Source organism: Aotus nancymaae, unplaced genomic scaffold (assembly GCF_030222135.1).
Source record: "Aotus nancymaae isolate 86718 unplaced genomic scaffold, 86718_ANA_hifiasm-v0.15.2.pri h1tg000011l, whole genome shotgun sequence".
Lineage (NCBI taxonomy): Eukaryota > Metazoa > Chordata > Mammalia > Primates > Aotidae > Aotus > Aotus nancymaae.
This window is the reverse complement of record NW_026988422.1, coordinates 33,848,296-33,870,800: the sequence shown is the minus strand read 5'-3', so window position 1 is coordinate 33,870,800 and position 22,505 is coordinate 33,848,296. Positions and strand designations below refer to the sequence as shown.

At 38.7% G+C, this 22,505-nt stretch overlaps 1 protein-coding gene across 6 annotated transcripts in view; it reads right to left on the bottom strand.

Annotated features, from left to right (window-relative positions):
* The window catches only part of SLC12A6 (solute carrier family 12 member 6), a 105,591-nt gene that overhangs the window by 33,597 nt on the left and 49,489 nt on the right, over positions 1-22,505 (bottom strand). For 5 of the 6 annotated variants that reach the window (XM_064374819.1, XM_012465513.3, XM_064374818.1 and 2 more), the window contains one exon: positions 14,319-14,363. The exons of the other annotated variant lie outside the window; for it this stretch is intronic. In XM_064374819.1, coding sequence (XP_064230889.1) covers positions 14,319-14,363 — 45 coding nt within the window. The remainder of the gene's footprint in view (positions 1-14,318; positions 14,364-22,505) is intronic. 6 annotated transcript variants of the gene reach the window in all.

Genomic DNA, 22,505 nt, shown 5'->3' with positions numbered 1-22,505 from the left:
TGAGTGGCGCCTTTGTTTTAGCCTTTTTTGCATACTCACAAATCAATCAGCATGCACTCTCCCACTCTGAGCCCATAAACTCCCGGACCCAGAGACAGAGAGAGAGAGAGAGAGAGACAAAGAGAGAGAGAGAGAGACCACCCTTGCATGTCCTCTCCCTTAAGAACCGTTTCTTGTCATTCAACAAAATTCTTCTCTGCTCTCCTTACCCTTTGATCATCAGTACAACCTCATTCTTCTTGGATAGGGGACAAGAACTCAGGACCTAACTAACACAGGTACAAAGAAGGCTGTAATACTGTGGCCCTCCACGCTCTGCCAGTGGAGGGCAGCTACCCCACGCAACGGAAAGCAACAGCGGGCCAGAGCTGGGGCGACGAGACTGAAAGAACTACTAACATGCTGCTGTCCATTCGGCTGCAAATGGCAGCACTAAAAGCACAATTAACACACTGCAACATCCCCCTCTGAGGTTCAGGGTTGCAGGCACCCCTATTTGGGTGCCACTGTGTTCCCATCAGTGTGACACGCCTGGTCCAGCAACAAGCCCCACATAGAGCCTGCTCCTGTCTCTGGTCCAGCAACAGCTCCACATAGAGCCTGCTCCTGTCTCAGTGCTTGGAGCAGCCGGCCAGACACTGCGTTTGCTCGCTCACCACCCAACTCCCACCAGGTCTGAGTGTGCACTTGAAATGGCTGCAGGATCTGCACTGGAGTGCAAGCCAGGCACAGCCCAGTAGGCTGAATAGACTGGGCATTTCTTCTGGTGAGCTTGGGCCTGAGCAAGGCCTGGGCATGAATGTTGCTGGCTGGAGGTCTCTGGCTGGCAAAGTGGCCAAAAAAAATCCTGTGTCGGCCGGGTGCAGTGGCTCACGCCTGTAATCCCAGCACTTTGGGAGGCCAAAGTGGGTGGATCACATGAGGTCAAGAGTTTGAGATCAGCCTGGCCAACATGGTGAAACCCCCTCCCTATTGAAAATACAAAAATTAGCCAGGTGTGGTGGGGCGTGCTTGTAGTCCCAGCTACTTGGGAGACTGAGGCAGGAGAACTGCTTGTACCTGGGAACTGGAGGTTGCAATGAGCTGAGATCCAGCCACTGCACGCCAGCCTGGGCTACAGAGTGAGAGTTTGTCTTAAAAAGAAGAAGAAAAATCCTGTGTCATTATGCTTACTACATGGGTGAAAAGACTGCACATACCACATTCCTCAGCATCATGCAATATACACATGTAACAAACCTGTACATGTACCCTCTAAATCCAAAATAAAAGTAGAAAAAAATAGGGCAGGCATGGTGGCTCATGCTTGTAATCCTAGAACTTTGGGAGGCCCAGGTGGGAGGATTCTAGTGTCCAAGAGTTCTGGATCAGCCTGGGCAATATTGAGACCCTACCTCTACAAAAAAAATTAAAAAACTAGAAGGGCATGGTGGTGTGTGCTTGTAGTTCTAGCTACTCAGGAGGCTGAGGCAGGAGGATCCCTTGATCCCAGGAGTACAAGGTTGCAAGTGAGCTATGACTGATCCACTGCCCTCCAGCCTGGGCAACAGGGTGAGACCCAATCTCAGGGAGAAAAATGTTGAAAAAAGAAAAACATTATATTTTGTCATTTAACTATTATTTTTGTACAAACCCGTCCACATTTTTTGTTAAAAGAGGCATCTGACAGAAATTCAGTGAAAGAGCTTTGAGGCAAAAAAAGAGACTAGGTCCTTAAGACGGCAGACTGTGTTATTTGAGTACTTCCTTAACTTTGTTTCATTATTATGCAAAAGTTATGTAATTACAGAGTCTGGCAGGAGAGAAAAGAAAAATAAATAACATAAATACTATTAAAAACTAACATTTTCAATACTTGGGAAATAAATATCAATATAAAAATTAAAGAATTAAAAACCCCATGACCTTAAATGTATAAGGATGGGCTTGAGAAACAGTCAATAAACTATCAAAATTACTGGGTCACATCAAAGGGTACAGAGCCAAACTGAAGGGGTTCCCAATGCCCAAAAATGGAATACATAAACACTAAAAATAAATAATGTGATGGATTGAAATGCAAATTTATGAAACACCCAAAATGATATTTTGAAAAATTAGTCACCTTGGCGGGGTTGTTAAGGAATTAACACATGCCTCTGAAAAATAATATTAATAAATAGAAAAAAATAAATGGAAAGCAATCATCTTGCCTTTCTTGTGCCAACTGCATTTCAGGGTAACCACTAATTAAAAGAGAATTTCATCCTTCCATAGATGGAATGACAGAATTAGAAAAAAAAGTCACTAATGAAATAATGGATTTAGGCAATGATCATCAATCGTTATTAAAACCATTAGGTGAAAGGCTGTGGCAGAACTTTACAATGGATGAATCAGGGTGATCTGGAGCCTGCTAATCAGCCTTAATATCTCCGAAGGTAGGACAACACAATCTCCTGTAATACAATGAAAAATACACTGTACAAGCTATGATATATTCTTGCCAAAAGAAGGGAAATTGAATCTAATCAAGCCTCAAAATCTAACACTTTAAAGAAAACACAAAGGGGGAACATGTTAAACATCACAAGGATCTAATCACCAAATTCAGAATGTAAGAAATTTTACAAGATGATCTGACTTTTTCCAAGCAAATAAATGGCATAAACTTAAAAGGTGAACTTTTATACATAAAAGAGACTTAAAAGACATATCAACTAATTGCAAAGTGTGAACACTGTTAGGATCCTAACTCAACAAATCAAATGTAAAAAGGCATTTTTAAAACAATAAAAAATAAGCGAAAATTATCGCTTAGTTTTTTAAAAGGGCAAGTAAAATCATACGATGCCTGGAATTTTCTTTAAAACAGTCTAGGGAAAAATTAGGTAGGGTCTTAAAAACAGATTTGTAACATTGTTGAAACTGGATGATGCATTCATAGCAGTTCATTATGCTATCCTACTTTTCCGTACCTTTGATATTTTCAGTAATAAAAAGTTATAAAAAGAAAGAAAAATATAATTCTTTTCCTCTTTCTAATGGCTCCAGAATAGAAAATTCTAAAGAGCATAGCTTAAAATTATCACCACTTCTAAGTAATTCATTTATTCAATTTATTCAACTAATATTTATTAAATTCCTAGGATGTACTGGGTACTGTTCTAGGTCCCAAGCGTACAGCAGTAGACATGGCAGTTAAAGACACTGCCTTCATTGTGCATATACTGAAGTTACAGAAGATAGAAAAAAAGTAAAAACAACAATAGCAGCAACAAAAAAACAGGACAAAATAAAAACAAACCCAAAAAGAATTTCAGGAAGCGCCAGGTACAGTGGCACACGCCTGTAATCCCAGCACTTTGGGAGGCTAAGGCGGGCAGATCACCTAAGGTCAGAGTTCGAGACCAGCCTGATCTACATGGAAAAACCCCATCTCTATTAAAAATACAAAATTAGCTGGGCATGGTGGCCCATGCCTGTAATCCCAGCTACTCGGGAGGCTGAGGCAGGAGAATTGCTTGAACCTGGGAGGCAGAATTTGCGGTAAGCCGAGATCACACCATCGCACTCCAGCCTGGGCAGAAAGAGTGCAACTCCACCTCAAAAATAAAATAAAATAAAATAAAATTAAAAAAAGAATTTCAAGAAGTTTAAGTTCAAGGAAGAAAATGAAATAGGTATTGGGAGAGACTCTGACTAGGGAGGGGAATGACAACTTCATATAAGGCCATTGGTGTGTTGATAACCAACCTCTAAAGAATGAAACCCCCTGACTTGGAGTACTTGATAATTTCTGTGGCATAAGTATTCATGCATGGCCAATTTCCAACTACTAATGTGAAGACAATAAACATGGTTTTGGGAAGAGATTTGCATAACTGGCTCTTGTGAGCTGATAGGAGCTGGCTGCAGCACACTCCTAGCATAGGATAATAAGGAAAAGTCTACATTTCAGGCAGAGGGAATATAGCAATTTTAAAAGATCTTAAAGTAGAAAAAATTTTAGTGGATTCATAAAGCAGAAAGGACAAAATAGCTAAAAGAGAGTGACGAAAGGAGAGCATATTTAGAAAGACAGAAAAGAGCCAGATCATGTAAGTTAGTTAATGGATAGTTCTTCCAAATCCATTTATTGAATAGACCCTCCTTTTCTGATCGAAACAACATGATGTGGTTGGAGCAAAGGAGAAAGTAATGTGAGAGTGTGCTAATGTTCATTTGGGAGGCAGGGGTAATATAGTTAGCTTTTTTTTTTTTTTTTAAGAAGAGATTATAAAGAAGCAGAAAATGTAGGACAAATAATTTAGGATGGCAGAATGGTCCAAGTATATCAATAATACCTGTAATGTATGTATATAGACTAAATTTAAAACATAAAGATTGACAAGACTGGATTAAACAACAAAATCAAGACATATATCATTTATAAGAAACATAAGGACATACAAAAGCTGAACATTAGGAAAATATTAAGGAAAGAGCTATCAGGGAAACACTAACCAAATGAAAGCTAATATAATTTTATTAATATCAGATAAATTTGTTTGTAAGAGAAAAATTTTATTAGGGATTAGAAGGTAACCACATAATAAAAAAAGGTTTAATTCACCAAGAAGGCATGACAATTTTATTTATCATTATTATTATTATTATTGAGACAGGGTCTCACTCTTTTGCCCAGGCTGGAGTGCAGCGGTGCGATCACGGCTCACTGCAGCCTTGGCCTCCTGGGCCCAAGACATCCTCCCACCTCAGCCTCCCAAGTAGTTAAGACTACAGGCTCATGCCACCATGAACAGCTAATTTTTGGATTCTTTTGTGAGGTTCTGCCATGTTGCCCAGGCTGCTTTCGTATTACTGGGTTCAAGCCATTGGCCTGCCTCAGCCTCCCAAAGTGCTGAGATTACAGATGTGAGCTACTGGGCCTGGCTGGCACAACAATTTTAAACATACACCTATTGTTTAGTAATAATTTTTTTGCTTATCAAATTACCTCCAAATTTATTGGCATTTTAAGCAACCCAAGTTTATCATCTGTTTGTTTGGGTTGGATTTTTAAAAGTCTGGCAATCTGTCTTTTGAACTACCAAGTTTAGTCAATCAACCTTAGTGATTAATATATTTAGACAGGGTTCTACCATCTTTTTGTTTGTTTTTCTCTATGATTTATTCTCATCCTGTCTCTCTCTCTCTCACTCTTTGGATATTTTGGTTTGTTTTTCCCTAATACCATTTTCCCCTCTAGCTTCCATCCTCTATTTCTGTTCTTTTAGTGATGACCCTTGACATTTTACTATATATTTTACTTAAATTGTTAAATAAGTTTAAACAATTGCTTGACATCCTCCTGAACAACACAAAGACTTTCTAATACTTCAATTCCAACTTTCTCTTCCTGACTTACCTAATATTGGTGTCCAATGTTTCCAGTAGTCTCTTTTTTTTAAAAAAAGCCCATAAATATTAGAGTTGTTTTATAGAGACAACACTGATTTGGGTCAAGGTACAAATTTAGTAGTTCATTTATTCACTACGCTTTGTTACATTTCAGACTACTAGTCTTGTAGGATCATTTTATTTTTTCTTGAGGTACCTTCCTTAGAACTCCTTTCTGTTTCTCAAACCAAGAACTACGGAATTTTAGAGCAAATAATTACTTGTTGTGGGGAACTGTCCTGTGCATTGTAGAATACGTAGAATATTTAAGAGCATCCCTGGCCTCATTAGATGCCAGTAGCACCTCCAGTAGTGACTGTCAGAAATGTCTCTAGGCTGGGCACAGTGGCTCTCTCCTATAATCCTGGCACTTTGGGAGGCCATGGCAGGAAGACTGCTTGGGGCCAGGAGTTTGAGACCAGCATGAGCAACACTGTGAAACCTTGTCTCTACAAAATTTTGGTGTACATTTATTTGTGTTTTCTGGTTTGTGTTTGTGGCTTTGTATTTTGCTATTGAGAATTTTTCTGTCATTCTGTTGTTCCTTTGATGAACTGTCTTTTCTCTATGGCTGCTTTCAAGATCTTTTCTTAGATATTCTGCAGTTTCATTAAGACGCAGTTCTTTTTGTTTACATTATTTACCTACTACTAAGCTACTGTTTAACTTTTCATATCAATAAATGTTTTTTCTTTTCTGGAAGTTCCATTTATTTTCCTTCTCTTTAAACAGGCTTTCATTCTTGAGGAGTTTGCTGATCTTCCTAACTGCATCCTCTACTGATTTGAACATTTAATAGAATTTTGTATCCCAGACTCAGGACCATGTCATTTATCTTGAGGGTTGTCAACATACTACCTCTCTACTATTTAATAACTTTACAATGATGCTGTTATGAAAATCTGCATGAGGACAATCCTGTCCCATTCTTCTACCTGCTGTCCAAGCCACCTCCTAGCAGCTCTGGCTCCCCCTGCTGCATCCCTGGCACCTCTATGTTTGAACTTCCCTAGTCTCAAGTTTCAGGTGAAATCAACATAACTTTTATGACAATTTTATTCATTATAATCATCAGACAGTCCAGATCCTGGCTGTTTCTGGCCCACCTTCCTTTGCTTGCTTACTTTTTTTTGGAAGGTAGAAGAACATCCCTGGAGATTTTTGCCTACATTTTATGAGACCAATGATGCCTCCCATATGCCTTCTACTCATGGGGTCTACTTGCGGTAGTGTTGTGCAATGGGAGGCTCCCATAGAGTTTCTGGTCAATCATGGGTTGTGTGGACAGTCATGAAAGGTCAAGGGTTTCCAAGGCAAGAAATAAAGCTTTCATCAAGTGGGTTATCCCAAAAGGCATGAAATTAGAAGTGGTAATATAGAAAGGCATGGATTACTTCTTGGCTTGAATACCTTGGTGGGAAACCATAGTGCTTTAGAGTTCAGCCTTCAAAAGTCTGGGTCACTATTGTGTACCCAGGAGATACCAGATGGAAAGGAACTTCTAGTTTCTGAATAGCAAATAATCTTTACTCTGCAGGAACTAAGAACCAAATCCATATTCCAGGACTCTTTTATGATTATCCAGAATCCTAAAATGAGTCCTTTGAAGGATCCCTACTGAGACTGGCCTCAGTAACGCTTTGCATTACATCATCTATCAGATTACTATTATGGTTTCTTCCTTTTTTATTGAGACGGAGTCTCATTCTGTTGCCCAGGCTGGAGTGCAAAGTGGAGCAATCTCAGCACACTGCAACCTCTGCCTCTTGGGTTCAAGTGATTCTCTTGTCTCAGCCTCCCAAGTAGCTGGGATTACAGGCGCCCGCCACCATTCTGGGCTAATTTTTTGTATTTTTAGTAGAGATAGGGTTTCGCCATGTTGGCCAGGCTGGTCTGGAACTCCTGACCTCAGGTGATCCACCTGCCTCAGCCTCTCAAATCACTGGGATTACAGGTGTGAGCCACTGGTGCCCAGACACTATTATATTCCTTTTTCTCATTTTACTATTAAATAATGCTGATATTTTTGGGAAACTTACTGGTTTCCCAACGCATAATTCAAATGAAAACTGTTAAGATAGATCTATTCAAGATTTCATATTTCTGTTTTGTATGGCATACTTTTTTTTTTTTTTGTGAACACAAAAAGGTGTATCAAAGGTCTTACTCTTTATAAACACCTTATTGTTGTAACGTTATTACTTCTACAATGTTGCTTTTGTCAATGACCACTTACACTATAATTTGGGCCCCAGATAAATCTCAATTACTCCTTTAGCTTCCTAATCTTGTCAAATGGCCTTTGCTGGTCTGAGCTAGGCAGGAGGGCAGTAAGGATACTTAATTTCCCTTGGAACAGGTTTGGGTTTGTACTATGTGACTATGTGAATCTGAAAGCTTGTCTCAAATGCTGTAAATTACATTTTTCATTTTATACTTTGTTTTGCCATTTATTTTTAAGGAAACCATGCCATTTGTCCTACAGAGTTTCTAATGGTCTGGGTTTTGATGAAAGCATCCACACAATGTGTTCAACCTGTTCTGTTTTTTGTAATTCCTATAAATTGGTAGCTGGATCTAAAAGCTTAATCATATTCAGTACTTTAGGAGGGTAGGGAGGAAAACTACTTCACAGTGGTATTATGATCTGCCAGAAGGTACATGTCATTGTCATTTGGTTGTCTTTCCTTTTGAGATATTAGCAATCGTTGATGAGTAATGCCTAGCTCCATTAGTTTATGAGTGGTTACCAAAAGGTAATATTCTCATTCTATATGGTTCCTTCATTTGTTAGCTGGATTACCTCTATATAGAGACATTTCCTTTAATCTAGTTACCAAGTGGTTCAGTTAAAAACAGGAAAAGCGGCCGGGTGCGGTAGCTCAAGCCTGTAATCCCAGCACTTTGGGAGGCCAAGGTGGGTGGATCACGAGGTCAAGAGATCAAGACCATCCTGGTCAACATGGTGAAACCCCGTCTCTACTAATACAAAAAATTAGCTGGGCATGGTGGCGCGTGCCTGTAATCCCAGCTACTCAGGAGGCTGAGGCAGGAGAATTGCCTGAACCCAGGAGGCGGAGGTTGCGGTGAGCCGAGATCGCGCCATTGCACTCCAGCCTGGGTAATGAGCGAAACTCCATCTCAAAAAAAAAAAAAAAAAAAAAAAAACAGGAAAAATACTTAGTTCTTTCCCTTTACTGACCAGTTTTCAGAATAATTGGTTCACTAAATACTTCAATGGTAACCAATTAGTTGTGGGGTTTTTTTTGTGTGTGTGAGACCAGCGTATCACTCTGTTGCCCAGGCTGGAGGAGCGCAGTGGCACCATCACAACTTAATGCAGCCTCCAGAGTAGCTAGGACTACAGGTGTATGCCAACGTGCCCAGCTAATTATTTTTTGCTTTTTTGTAGAGATGGGTTCTTGCAATGTTGCCCAGTCTGATCTTGAACCCCTGGCTTCAAGCAATCCTCCTACCTCCCTCCTCAGCCTCCTAAAGTATGGGGACTATAAGTATGAGCCATTGTGCCTGGCTAGTTTTTTAAATTATCATAATGAAATCGTGAACTTAAATACTGGGTTTTTCGTATATTAGTCCTTTCTCATGCTGCTATGAAGAAATACTTGAGACTGGGTAATTTATAAAGAAAAGAGGTTTGGCTGAGTACAGTGGCTCACACCTCTAATCCCAGCACTTTGGGAGGACGAGGCAGGCAGATAACTTGAGGCCCGGAGTTTGAGACTAGACTGGCCAACATGGTGAAACCCCATCTCCACTGAAAACAAAAAAATTAGCTGGGTGTGGTGGTGGGTGCCAGTAAGCCCAGTTACCTGGGAGACTGAGGAAGGAGAATCACTTGAACCTGGGAGGCAGAGGTGGCAGTAAGCCGAGATCATGCCACTGCACTCCGGCCTGGGTGACAGAGTAAGACTCTGTCCCACCCTCCACGCCCCACAAAAAAAAAGAAAGAAAAAAAAGAAAAGAGGTTTATGACTCGAAGTGCAGCATGGCTTGGGGAAGCCTCAGAAGACTTATAATCATAGTGGAAGGCACCACTTCCTAGGGCAGCAGGAGAGAGAATAAGTGCAAGCAGGGGAAATGCCCAACATTTAAAAAACTATCAGATCTGGTGAGACTCACTCACAATCTTAAGAACAGCACAGAGGAAACTGTCTCCATGATTCAGTTACCTCCCACAAAAAGTGGGGATTATGGGAATTACAAGTCAGATGAGATTTGGGTGGGGACATAGCCAAACCATATCAGGTATGATTCAAATAAAATGCTTTTTTAACATCTATTAAGATGATTATACAATGTTTTTCTTTTAATTTGTAAATATGGTGTATTATATAAATTGACTTTCAATATTAAACCAACCATGTATTTCTAGCAGAAACCAAACTTGACGATGGGGGTAATTAAAAAAAAAAAGTTGCTTGATTCGGATTGCAAATATTTTGTTCAGGATTGTAGATATGATTCTAAGTAAGGTTGGCCTATACTATTATTTTTTTTTAATCTCATATTGCCGTTCTTAAGTTTTGGTATTAAGGTTGCAAAAGTCTCAAAACTGAGGTAGTGGTTATTTGGTTTTCTATTCCACGAGAGACTGACTGCAGAAGACGAGAATTATTTTTCCTAGGCTGTCTGATAAAACTTCTAATAATGCCTGGACCCAAGGCTTGTTTGCTTGCTAGCCTTCTAACAATTGTTAAGTAGAAAGCTACACACACACACACACACAGACACACACACAGACACACACACAGACACACAGACACAAAGTTCATAACTCACAGGTGTACAGCTTGATTCATTATTACAATAGCAGTTTTATTCTCCTACATATCTCCTCAGCCTGACCCTAAGTTTTGCAAGAGGCCTGATGAGTCAGTGGAAACATTAAAATAACAGTGCCCTATTGACAGTAAAAACATTTAGAAGGCCTGGAAAGTGCTATTATATATCCAATTCAACAGGAAAGGTCTGAAAGATGTTATTACAAATTGAATTAAGCAGTCAAGGCAATTGAACCAGTTTTTCACCTACCGGGCCAAATTACTCTAAACAAGGTTTTTAGGGAGAGCTGGATGTTATTTTCTAACCATCTGATAAGTCACTCAGAAAAGGCATTATAAGCTTGAATGTTCAAGCTTATAACTGTTCAAGTTACTCAGAAAAGGCATTATAAGCTTGAACATTCAAGCATTATATAAGGAATTCCACTATTAGGAATTTGAACATTCAAGCATATAAGCTTGAATGTTCAAGCTTATAATGCCTTTTCTGAGTAACTTATCAGATGGTTAGAAAATTCAACAAAAAAAATCTTTCATTCTTTTGCAAACTCCAAAATTTATTTTAATAAACCAGCCTTTTAAAGATTTTGAGGCTACAGCTAAGACAAAGATACTTAAGATGGAAAACAGAAGATGATAGTTCTTCAGAGCATGAAAAAAAAGGAAAATATGATCTGACTCCATGAACCCAGGAGAGAGAACTCAGGGTGACAGGATGGACTAACCTGAGAATCTGGCCAAAAGACTGGATAAATCCTCAAGTTGGCTAAAAATTGAATGCAACTGTAGGCTGCCAAATAAGATTAATGTTTAAAGTAGTCTCTTTGCAAATACTATTAAAATTTTTTGGCTAAAAATGACTAAGATAGCTCTTCATTCACAATCAAAGCTATTTCTTTTTGCCTACAATTCCCCATGTATCCTTTATTGCAGGTGGTTAGTCGGGATCAAAATCCAGCTTGGTAATACTGGAACTGTATCAACTTCTGACTGTCCATTTCATCAGTTAAGCTGCCTCCATTGTACATGTGTTCTTGATGGTAATGAACTATTCTCAAGCATCTCTGCTGTCATGTATGTATCAGCGATAGAAACACTCTCATAATTTAGGGGAAAGATGTTCTTTACATGGTCTGGCAAAATTTTTCAATAAAAGCTTAATCATCCCTGATCCAAATATAAAATTTTTATATATAGAAGACTATTTTTGAACAATGTAAAGAAACTATACAACATAAAAGTATAAAAAAGTGGCCGGGCATGGTGGCTCACGCTTGTAATCCCAGCACTTTGGGAGGCTGACATGGGTGGATCACGTGAGGTCAGGAGTTTGAGACCAGACTGACCAATATGGTAAAACCCCGTCTCTACTAAAAATACAAAAATTAGCTGGGCGTGGGGGCAGGTGCCTATAGTCCCAGCTACTTGGAAGGCTGAGACAGAAGAATAGCTTGTACCTGAGAGGCAGTGGTTGCAGTGAGCTGAGATTGTGCCACTGCACTCCAGCCTGGGTGACAGAGCGAGAATCTGTCTCAAAAAAAAAAAAAAATACCCTAACATCACACGGCCAGGACCTTAGTGATTAGATTTCTATATTTATGTCAAACCATTTACTTAACAAATATTTATTAAGTGCCTAGGATGTCAGGTACTATTCTAGCACATAAATTCACTACAGGAATGAGGGCTATGGTCTCATTAACTCAAGAACTATTCTAAGTCTTTAACACAGAAAGAGCAAAAAACGAGTATCCCAGCTTATTCAACAAATCCTCCACTTTCCCTACTTTGGACTTTTTGATAGCTTATTTTTCCATAGCTGCTTTACATATATTTAAATAGCTAAGAGCTCAGCAGTGATCAAAATAAGCCCCAAATCAAAGCATACACATACACACACGAGTGTTAATATACTAAATAATATACCAAAAATTAATTAACCTCACATATACTGAAGGAAGTATAAATAAAAAAACTAGAGATGCCATTTTTACCTTTTAGGTAAAGAAACTATTTTAGATTAATAACACCTTTTTTTTTTTTTTTTTTTGAGACGGAGTTTCGCTCTTGTTACCCAGGCTGGAGTGCAATGGCGCGATCTCGGCTCACTGCAACCTCCGCCTCCTGGGTTCAGGCAATTCTCCTGCCTCAGCCTCCTGAGTAGCTGGGATTACAGGCACGTGCCACCATGCCCAGCTAATTTTTTGTATTTTTAGTAGAGACGGGGTTTCACCATGTTGACCAGGATGGTCTCAATCTCTTGACCTCGTGATCCACCCACCTCAGCCTCCCAAAGTGCTAGGATTACAGGCGTGAGCCACCGTGCCCGGCCTACCTATTTTTTTTTAATTATAGGGAGTCAAGTATACAGTGGTGAGAGTTTAAGCTGATATATCTTTTAAAAAATGTATGCATCTTTTGAGTAAGGAATTCCACTATCAGGAATTTACCCTACATATATACTGGCATTAAGATTGCAGGAATATAAGTACAAGACATTGATCGCAATATAACTTATAACAGTAACATACTTGGAAATAAATGCTCATGAGAACTGGCTGAATAAAATTATAGTGTAGGAGCACAATAAAATACTCTTCCACCACAAAGGAATGAAGTAGATCTTTTTTTTTTATATGGGAGTTTTGCTCTTATTGCCCAGGCTGGAGTGAAATGGCACGATCTTGGCTCACCGAAACCTCTGCCTCCTGGGTTCAAGTGATTCTCCTGTCTCAGTCTCCTAAGCAGCTGAGATTACAGGCATGTGCTACCACGCTCGGCCAATTTTTGTATTTTTAGTAGAAATGGGTTTTCCTCCATGTTGGTCAGGCTGGTCTCGAACTCCCGATCTCAGGTGATCTGCCTGCCTCGGTCTCCCAAAGTGCTGGGATTACAGGTGTGAGCCACTGTGCCTGGCCCTTGAAGCAGATCTTTACATACTGATATAAGATGTCCAAGGTAAAATGTTAAGTAAAAAGAAGAAGTCTGTGTAACAGAACAATCTATTTACTATAACACCATTGATATATAAAGGAAAAAAGATAATGATATATAACATAAAAGTTTATAATTAAAAACTTCTAGAAGAATTCCCAAGAAACTGTCAACAGCAACTACTTATAAGAGGTGGAAGTGAGGTGGTAAGAAGAGCTACTTCAAAGGACTTTTACTTTGTTTATATATACCTTTTATATGGGATGAATGCCTCATCAGAGTACGTTTCTTTTTATATTCTGAGAATTTATCAATCCTGAGGTCTTGTGAAATTCTTGTCAAGGCTGGGCGAGGTGGCTCATGCCTGTAATCCCAGCACTTTGGGAGGTCAAGGTGGGCAGATTATGAGGTCAGGAGATCGAGACCATCCTGGCCCACATGGTGAAACCCCGTCTCTACTAAAAACACAAAAATTAGCTGGGCATGGTGGCCCACGCTTGTAATCCCAGCTACTTGGGAGGCTGAGACAGGAGAATCGTTTGGACCCAGGAGGCAGAGGTTGCAGTGAGCCAAGATCGTGCCACTGTACTGCAGCCTGGCAACAGAGCAAGACTCTGTCTCAAAAAAAAAAAAAAAAATTGTCAAATTACACACTTACTGAAGGTTAAAGAAGTGATAACTAGAGGAAGTAAATTCATTTCCAGAACTTGGTTCATAGATAAGGAACTGGAACACCAAATTCTAAGGACTGCTTAAGGCCATGCTGTTTATGAAGTACTTTTTAATAATCAAAATGGTGATAAAAAGGCCAAGAAAAGTAACAAAAAGGGAAAATTAGCTGTAAAGTCAGAGATATTATAAGGTATTATAATATCTTCTTTGCTAAATTATCTTGAAAAAAAAAAGTTCTAGTTCTTAGATTTTTTTAACCACAGACTATGCAAAATTACTTTTAATTTAACTGAGTCTTAGTAATCAGTTATAGAAGTAGTTTCCTAAAACTTACCAAGGTGGGAATAGAAACAGCAGGAAAAAAGTTGTGGAGTGGAAAGTAGGAAACGAGGGAATAGATAACAGAATCAGAGTAGGGAATAATGTCTGTTAGAATAAATGAGTTAAGGGTGACTTTGGAGAGAGTCAATCCCCACAGTAATACTATACCTAACAGCTGGCTGTGTTCCCCTGTGATGAAGTTCTGACTCAGGTCTGAAAAACAAACAATTGAAAAGAAAAGAAAAAAATGAATGATCAAAACAAATAATTTCTTTAAAATCAGCAACAAAAGTCAACCAAGGAAATAAGCAAAAAATTAAAAAAACTTATGAAATATTGATGTGAAGATAATAAAAAAGAATGAACTAGTATAAAGAATGATCACATTCCTCAAAAAGTTAAACATAATCACCATCAGCAATTGCACTCCTAATTATACTTCCAAAATAATTGAAAACAGGGACTCAAACAGACACTTTACCACAAAGTTTATGGTGAAATTATTCATAATAGCCAAAAGGTTACCAAGTATACTCCCACAGATGAATGAATCAACAAAATGTAATATATACCTACAATGGAAAATTATTCAGCTATAAAAAGTTATGAAATTCTGATACATGTGATGACATAGATAAACCTTGAAAACATTATGCTAAGGAAAACAAATCAAACATAAAAAGATAAATATATGATTCAATTTATATAAAATGTTGAGAAAGGGCAAATTTATGAAGACGGAAAGTAGATTAGAGGTTACCAGGGGCTAGGTGAAAGAGGGTATGGAATGTTATTGCTTAAAGAGTACAGAGTTTATGTTTGAAGTGATGAGAAATTTTGGAAATAGATAGTGGTAATGGGTGTACAACACTGTGAATGTAATTAATGCCACTGAATTGTATACTTAAACATGGTTAAAATGGTAACTTCTGTATTGTATATATTTTGCCACAATAAAAAGTAAATTAAAAAAATAATAATCACAAAAATTTGACCAAGCAATAGTTTCATAAAGTAGAAGGATGATTCAGGGCTGTGACATGAGGAATTTTTAATGACAAATGAACATTTTAATGACACAAAAAAACTTATGGCTACAGCAGCTCAAAGTCAAGACAAATAAAACACTTATTGCTATTAGCAGATATGTTCTAGTTTGACTTTAAGATACACTGACTAAATCAGCTTTCATAAATATCAATTTCTTTAGTAATCTTAAATAAAATTAGTGGCAATAAGCCAAGTTCCTAATGCAAGAGACATGGACAATCACCATTTAACAGTCAAATCACTTGCTTATTTTAAAGGGTTGAAAAGCACTAAGAGCTAAAAACAGAAGAGTAAGCTCCACTTTCCTCAAAGACTAAATCTCTTGAGATGCTGAGGATTCTGGGTTCCTTGAATGTACCTGGGGTAATAAAAATAATTTTAGACCAACAGTATGTGAACATGGGAAAAAAGTTAACCCTTTATTTTCTCTAACCTCTAACTGAACTTTAACATTTTCTACAGTTATGATGTATGCAACAGATTACATAAAAGTACCTGTAATTTTGTCTAACAATAAATCTCAGATATTTTTATATCCTATTATTGTTGTTTTACACAAAATTCAAATATCTTCCATAGTCCACATATATGTTTTATATATCACTTAATTAAATCTAACACTTCAAGCATTCCAGACACAAAGAAACAATCAGAATACTTAACAAATTTCAGCTTCTGATGTATACTGGAGTATACACTACATACTTTAATTAAGGAAGTAAGGTAGAAACCTGATTTCTGCCACAAAAGTTTTGAATGCTATTTGAACATTTAAAATTTTATTTTCAGGGGATTTTTTTCCTTAATTTTGTTTGAAAAAGAAAAATTTGAAATGCTCCTATTCTAGAACATTTTCCCCAAACATACCAGCAAGTGAATTCCCAGTTTTTACTTTAAACTTATCTTACTTCCCATCTAAATAACGGATACTGGGGTTGGGTGCAGTGGCTCCTGCCTGTAATCCCAGCATTTTGGGGAGGTGAGGCGGGAGGATCACGAGGCCAGAGTTTGAGACCAGCCTGAGCAACATAGTGAGACTGCATCTCTACGAAACATTTTAAAAATTAGGTAGGCATAGTGGTGCATGCATCTGTAGTCCCAGCTACTCAGGAGGCTAAGGCAAGACGTTCCCTTAAGCCCAAGAGTTAGAGGCTTCAGTGAGCTATGATGATGCCACTGCACTCCAGCCGGGGTGACAGGGCAAGACCTTATCTTTCCCCCCGCCCCCTGCCACATGTATATATGTTGTTCTTGCACATAAGACAAAGTAGGAATAACAGTTCTGCAGTAAGTTGGTTTATTAGATTGCTGTCACACTCTCTCTTAGGAAAAATTGGGCCCTATCATTATGGAGAAGCAGGTATGAAGGTGGCATGGAAAGAAGAGCAGAGAAATAATAGAATTTTAGAACTAGAAGAACCTTGGTCATTATCTAAATCTACTCCAGTGACTCTAGAGGAAAAGATGGGTAAGGGTTATCACATTATCTATTTTTCTCTTTAATCATACCAACACCCCTCCTTCAAGATTCTGATTCCCAGCTATAGTCACTAATGTGAATACCTTGTATCTCTCAGGTGTGCAGGAACAGAAAATGTTGAGAACCTCGTATTTTAATGTTTATAGTTCTAAAAAACTAGGCCGGGTACAGTGGCTCATGCCTGTAATCCCAGCACTTTGGGAGGCCGAGGTGGGTGGATCATCTGAAGTAAGGAGTTCAAGACCAGACTGGCCAACATGGTGAAACCCTGTCTCTACTAAAAATACAAAAAATAGCTGGGCATGGTGGGGCGTGCCTGTAATCCCAGCTACTAGGGAGTGCTGAGGCAGGAGGACTGCTTGAACCCGGGAGGCAGAGGTTGCAGTGAGCCAAGATTGTGCCACTGCACTCCAGCCTGGGGGACAGAGCGAGACTCTGTCTCAAAAATAAATAAATAAACAAATAAAATAAAATAAAAAATGAATGCCTGGGTTTATCAGTGGCTAAAGACACAACACACTACTGCCCCAAGAAAAAGGTTATAGTCTTGATGCTTTGAGAACTTATGTTCTTGCTTCTCAATATTCTATAATTCTAACTTTCTTGTTCTAAAACAAGGTATGATAGTTTTAAACAAGTTATTTGGAATTGCCAGGGACTATGTCCTATAAAGAGAAATAGAAAAACATCTCAGATAACTCTGGCAGACTAGGTATGGTTTTAAAGAAGAAAATATAAATGACTTTTCCTTTAAAAAGAATTAACTCAGCTGGGCGTGGCAGCTCACACCTGTAATCCCGCACTTTAGGAGGCCAAGGCGGGTGGATCATCTCAGGTCAGGGGTTTGAGAGCAGCCTGACCAACATGGTGAAACCCTGTTTCTACTGAAAATACAAAAATTAGCCGAGCATGGTGGCATGCGCCTGTAATCTCAGCTACTCCAGAGGCTAAGGCAGGAGAATGGCTTGAACCCAGGAAGCGGAAGTTGCAGTGAGCTGAGATCATGCCATTGCACTCCACACAAGAGCAAAACTCCACCTCAAAAAAGAATTAACTCGCTCTGTTGTATAATATACTTTCTTGCCTTCTAAGCTGCCATACATGATGCATGTGTACTTTCGAGACAAGCCAGGAGTCTTCCTTTGAACACCCTCCTATACTTTAGATGAGTAGAAACAAGTCTGTGTAGTTCCCTAGAAGTTCAACTTAGATTTTTATTTTTCATTTATTATAATTAAAAAATTATGGGCAATTCTTGAGACTTATTTGGTAATCTGAAGACTAACCTCCAAGAACCTGCCAATCTTTTATTAATACATATAAAAACTAAAACAAGGCTGGGCATGGTGTCTCACACCTGTAATCTCAGCACTTTGGGAGGCCAAGGCAGGTGGAACATGAGTTCAGGAGTTCAAGACCAGCCTGGCCAAGATGGTAAAACCCTGTCTCTACTAAAAATACAAAAAAATTAGCTGGGTGTGATAGTGGGCACCTGTAATCCCAGCTACTCAGGAGGCTCAGGCAGAGAACTCCTTGAATCCAGGAGGTGGAGGTTGCAGTGAGCCGACATCACACCACTGCACTCCAGCCTGGGCAACTGAGCATGATTCCATCTCAAAAAAACAAAAAACAAAAAACAAAAAACTAGAACAAAGGCAAATCTGGGAGTATACTGGTCCATGAACCTACTAGAACGAAACTAGTTTTGCCTGTAAAAATTACAATTGTTCAGTGGATTTAACCTGAAGGGTGTTTCTGGGTTTGCAATCCAAATTGTGTAGTCATCATGTTAACACTGCTCTGAGATATGTCTGGGCGCCTTTCAACTGTTCTGTGTCTAAACTCCCCCATTTCCTTTTTCTGACTAAGTCATAGGTGAGGGCACACCCAAGTTTGCCTAAGACTGGGAGTTGTCCTAAAAATTACTCAAAATGACATTTATTTTAACCAAATTATTTCCTGTAGCAGGAACTATGTGCCAATAAGGTGACTATTTTTACCCTTTGATGGCCTTCATAAATTAAGCCACTCTTAGCACAAAAATACAAACAGGTTATAATAAAAAGCCAGAGATACTCTATAAGTCAAAATGATAGATCAAATAAAAAATAGAAAAAACTATATACCTATTAACAATAGGTAGATGAATCAGAAAAATAAACGGAAAATATTTCCTTGAAACAGCAATGATATGGTAGTTTTACAAATAGGCACTTGCTCAATATATTTAATTTATCTTTAAATAAGATAAATAAGGTAAATAGTGAAGAATGAAGATTTTAGTTTCCTGACATGCACCTGGGAGAATGGAGACAAACTGAAATGATTGTGGGTAGTACTCATTTGCAAAATTTCTTCTGTAAAATTTTTCTGAAGAGCTTTATTATTTTCCTTAGTTTGCCAACAGCAATAGTCTTTGAGACTATTTTGAGCAAAATTTCCTTTGAGAATTACTTCATTTACCATCATTTGAAGCAAATAAAGGCTAGCTGGTATCTTGTAGCTAAAACACAGGATAGATGGTTTTAGTCTTTATTAAATACAGAATCAGTAATATAATTAAATAACACACCAACAGTGAAAACTGTTGCCCAGTTCTTTAGATAAAGAAGTAGTTATGATCAAGCACATATATATCAGGATTAAGACAATTATGCTACTGGCTATATTATCTAGACATATTACAAAAGCTATTTCAGGAAAACACCTGAAATGACTAGTCTTAACACAAGGCATTTCTAACTTTCTTCACTCCAAGTTTTTTCTTTTTTGGAGATGGAGTTTCACTCTTGTCACCCAGGCTGGAGTGCAATGGTGTGATCTTGGCTCACTGGAACCTCTGCTTCCCGGGTTCAAGCGATCCTCCTCCCTCAGCCTCCCAAGTAGGTGGGATTATAGGCATGTGCCATTATACTTGGCTAATCTTTTGTATTTTTAGTAGAGATGGGGTTTCACCATGCTGGCCAGGCTGGTATCAAACTTCTGACCTCAGGTGATCTACCCACCTTGGCCTCCTAACATGCTCAGATTACACGTGTGAGCCACCTCGCCCGGTCAACTCCAAGTTTTCTTTTTTTAAAAAACAAAGCATCATCATCACCAAAAGAAACTATTCCAACTCAGAATTAAACTAAGTTAAAGGTGGAACCAAATTTGGGGATGTAAACTAGTACAGTCACTATGGAGAACAGTATTGAAGGTACTCAAAAAAACTACAACTAGACTACCATATGATCCAGCAAACCCATTAATGAGCATTTATACAAAGGAAAGGAAATGAGTGTATCAAAGAGGCACCTGCACTGCATGTTTATTGCAGCACTATTCACAACAGCCAAGATATGGACTCAACCTGGGTGTCCAAAAACAGATGAATGGATAAAGAAAATGTGGTATTTATATACAATGGAATACTATTCAGCTCTAAAAAAGAATAAAATCCTACCATTCACAGCAACATGGAAGGAAATGAAGGACATTATGTTAAGTGAAATAAGTCAGGAACAGAAAGTGAAACACTACATGTGTCAATAATATGTGAGAGTCAAAAAACAAAAAGTTGAAAATCATAGAAGTAAAAACTAGAACAGAGGATACTTGAGGGTGAGAAGGGCGGAGGATGGGCGGAGAACAGGGGGATGGGGAGAGGGTAGGGGTATAGGGAGAAATTTGTTAAAGGTTACAAAAATTAAAGCTACATAGAAAAAATAAATCTAGTATTCTATACCATTGAAGGATGACTACAGTTAACAATAATATATTAGCCTCGAGTAGCTAGGAGAAGGATACTGAATGTTTCTAATACAAAGTAATGATAAATGATTGAGACAACAGATATACTAATTACACTGATCTGAGCACTATATATTAATATGCATATTTAAAAAAGATAGAACCAAAGACAATTACTCTAACATTCACATTTATTAGATTCTGCCTCTCTATATGGGTAAGCTCTCATTCATCATGGTGGGAAAACAAGTGGAAATAAGACAAAATTTGAAAAGCCCATCCTCTTTACATAATAGATTCAAAATTTATAGCAATGAACTAGATAGATCTGGAAAAACTAACATGAGATTAATGAGGTTTAAATAAATGGAGCAGGCCGGGCGCAGTGGCTCACACCTGTAATCCCAACACTTCGGGAGGCGGAGGTGGGCGGATCACGTGGTCAGGAGATCAAGACCATCCTGGCTAATATGGTGAAACCCCATCTCTACTAAAAATACAAAAATTGGGTGGGCATGGTGGTGTGTGTGTAGTCCTAACTACTCAGGAGGCTGAGGCAGGATAATCTCTTGATCTCAGGAGGTGGAGGTTGCAGTGAGCAGAGATTGCACTACTACACCCTAGCCTGGCAATAGAGCAAGACTCTGTCTCAAATAAATAAGTAAAAAAACAGTAGGCAATTTTAGGCAAAGTAAGCAATGAGATGGCAATGTAAACAAGCACATACAAAAAGTTAATTATGTTTCCATCCTACCTCATAAAGGACAAAAATCTTTAATTTTTAATGTAATAAGAATATAGTTTTAAAAAGATATATAGGACGAGAGATCCAAGATGGCTGATCACTAGCAGCTCGGGCTCATAGCTCCCAGTGAAAGCTCAGAGAATGAGAGGACGCCACACTTTCAGACAAATATTTGTTGCTCATGGACCAAGAGATTCCCAGCAGAGGAGCCCCACGGGTCGCCAGAGCAACTCTTGTGGCCGGTGCGGCGGTTTAGCTGGCGCCTTAGCGCGGCAGTTCTTGGTGCAGAGTCCAGAGACTCCTGGGCAGAAAAGCACCATCAATCTTAACACCACTGTTTTGGCCAGCGCAGTGGATTGCTCAGATTTTGTCGCTGGGAATCAACAAGTTGGATGTCCGCTCAGAGACCTAGTTAGAAAGTCAGTAATTACAGAGACAACAGAGGGATAAATATATAATGAAGGGAACAAACCAGCCTAAAAAGGCAGAGAATACTCAAAATCAGAATGCCTCTCCCTCTACAGGGGATCGCTATTCCTCATCAGTAACAGAACAAGGCTTAATGGAGAATGAGTGTGTTCTAATAACAGAAGCAGGTTTCAAAAGGTGGGTGGTAAACTTCTGTGAATTAAAAGAACTTGTTCTAACCCAATGCAAAGAAACTAAGAACCTTGAAAAAAGGTTTGATGAAATGTTAACGAGAATGGACAATTTAGAGAGGAATATAAGTGTATTGATGGAGCTGAAAAACACAACACGAGAACTTCCTGAAGTATGCACAAGTTTAAACAGTCGAATTGATCAAGCAGAAGAAAGGATATCAGAAGTGGAGGACCAGCTCAGTGAAATGAAACGAGAAGACAAGATTGGAGAAAAAAGGATAAAAAGGAATGAGCAAAGTCTCCAGGAAATATGGGACTATGTGAAAAGACCTAATTTACGTTTGATAGGTGTACCTGAATGTGACGAAGAGAATGAATCCAAGTTGGAAAATACTCTTCAGGATATCATTCAGGAAAACTTTCCCAACCTAGCAAGGCAGGGTAATATTCAACTCCAGGTAATACAGAGAACACCACAAAGATATTCTTCAAGAAGACCAACCCCAAGACACATAATTGCCAGATTTATTAGGGTTGAAATGAAGGCGAAAATACTAAGGGCAGCTAGAGAGAAAGGTCAGGTTACCCATAAAGGGAAACCTATCAGACTCACAGCAGATCTCTCAGCAGAAACCCTACAAGCCAGAAAAGAGTGGGGACCAATATTTAACATCCTTAAAGAAAAGAACTTTCAACCCAGAATTTCATATCCAGCCAAACTAAGCTTTATAAGCAAAGGAAAAATT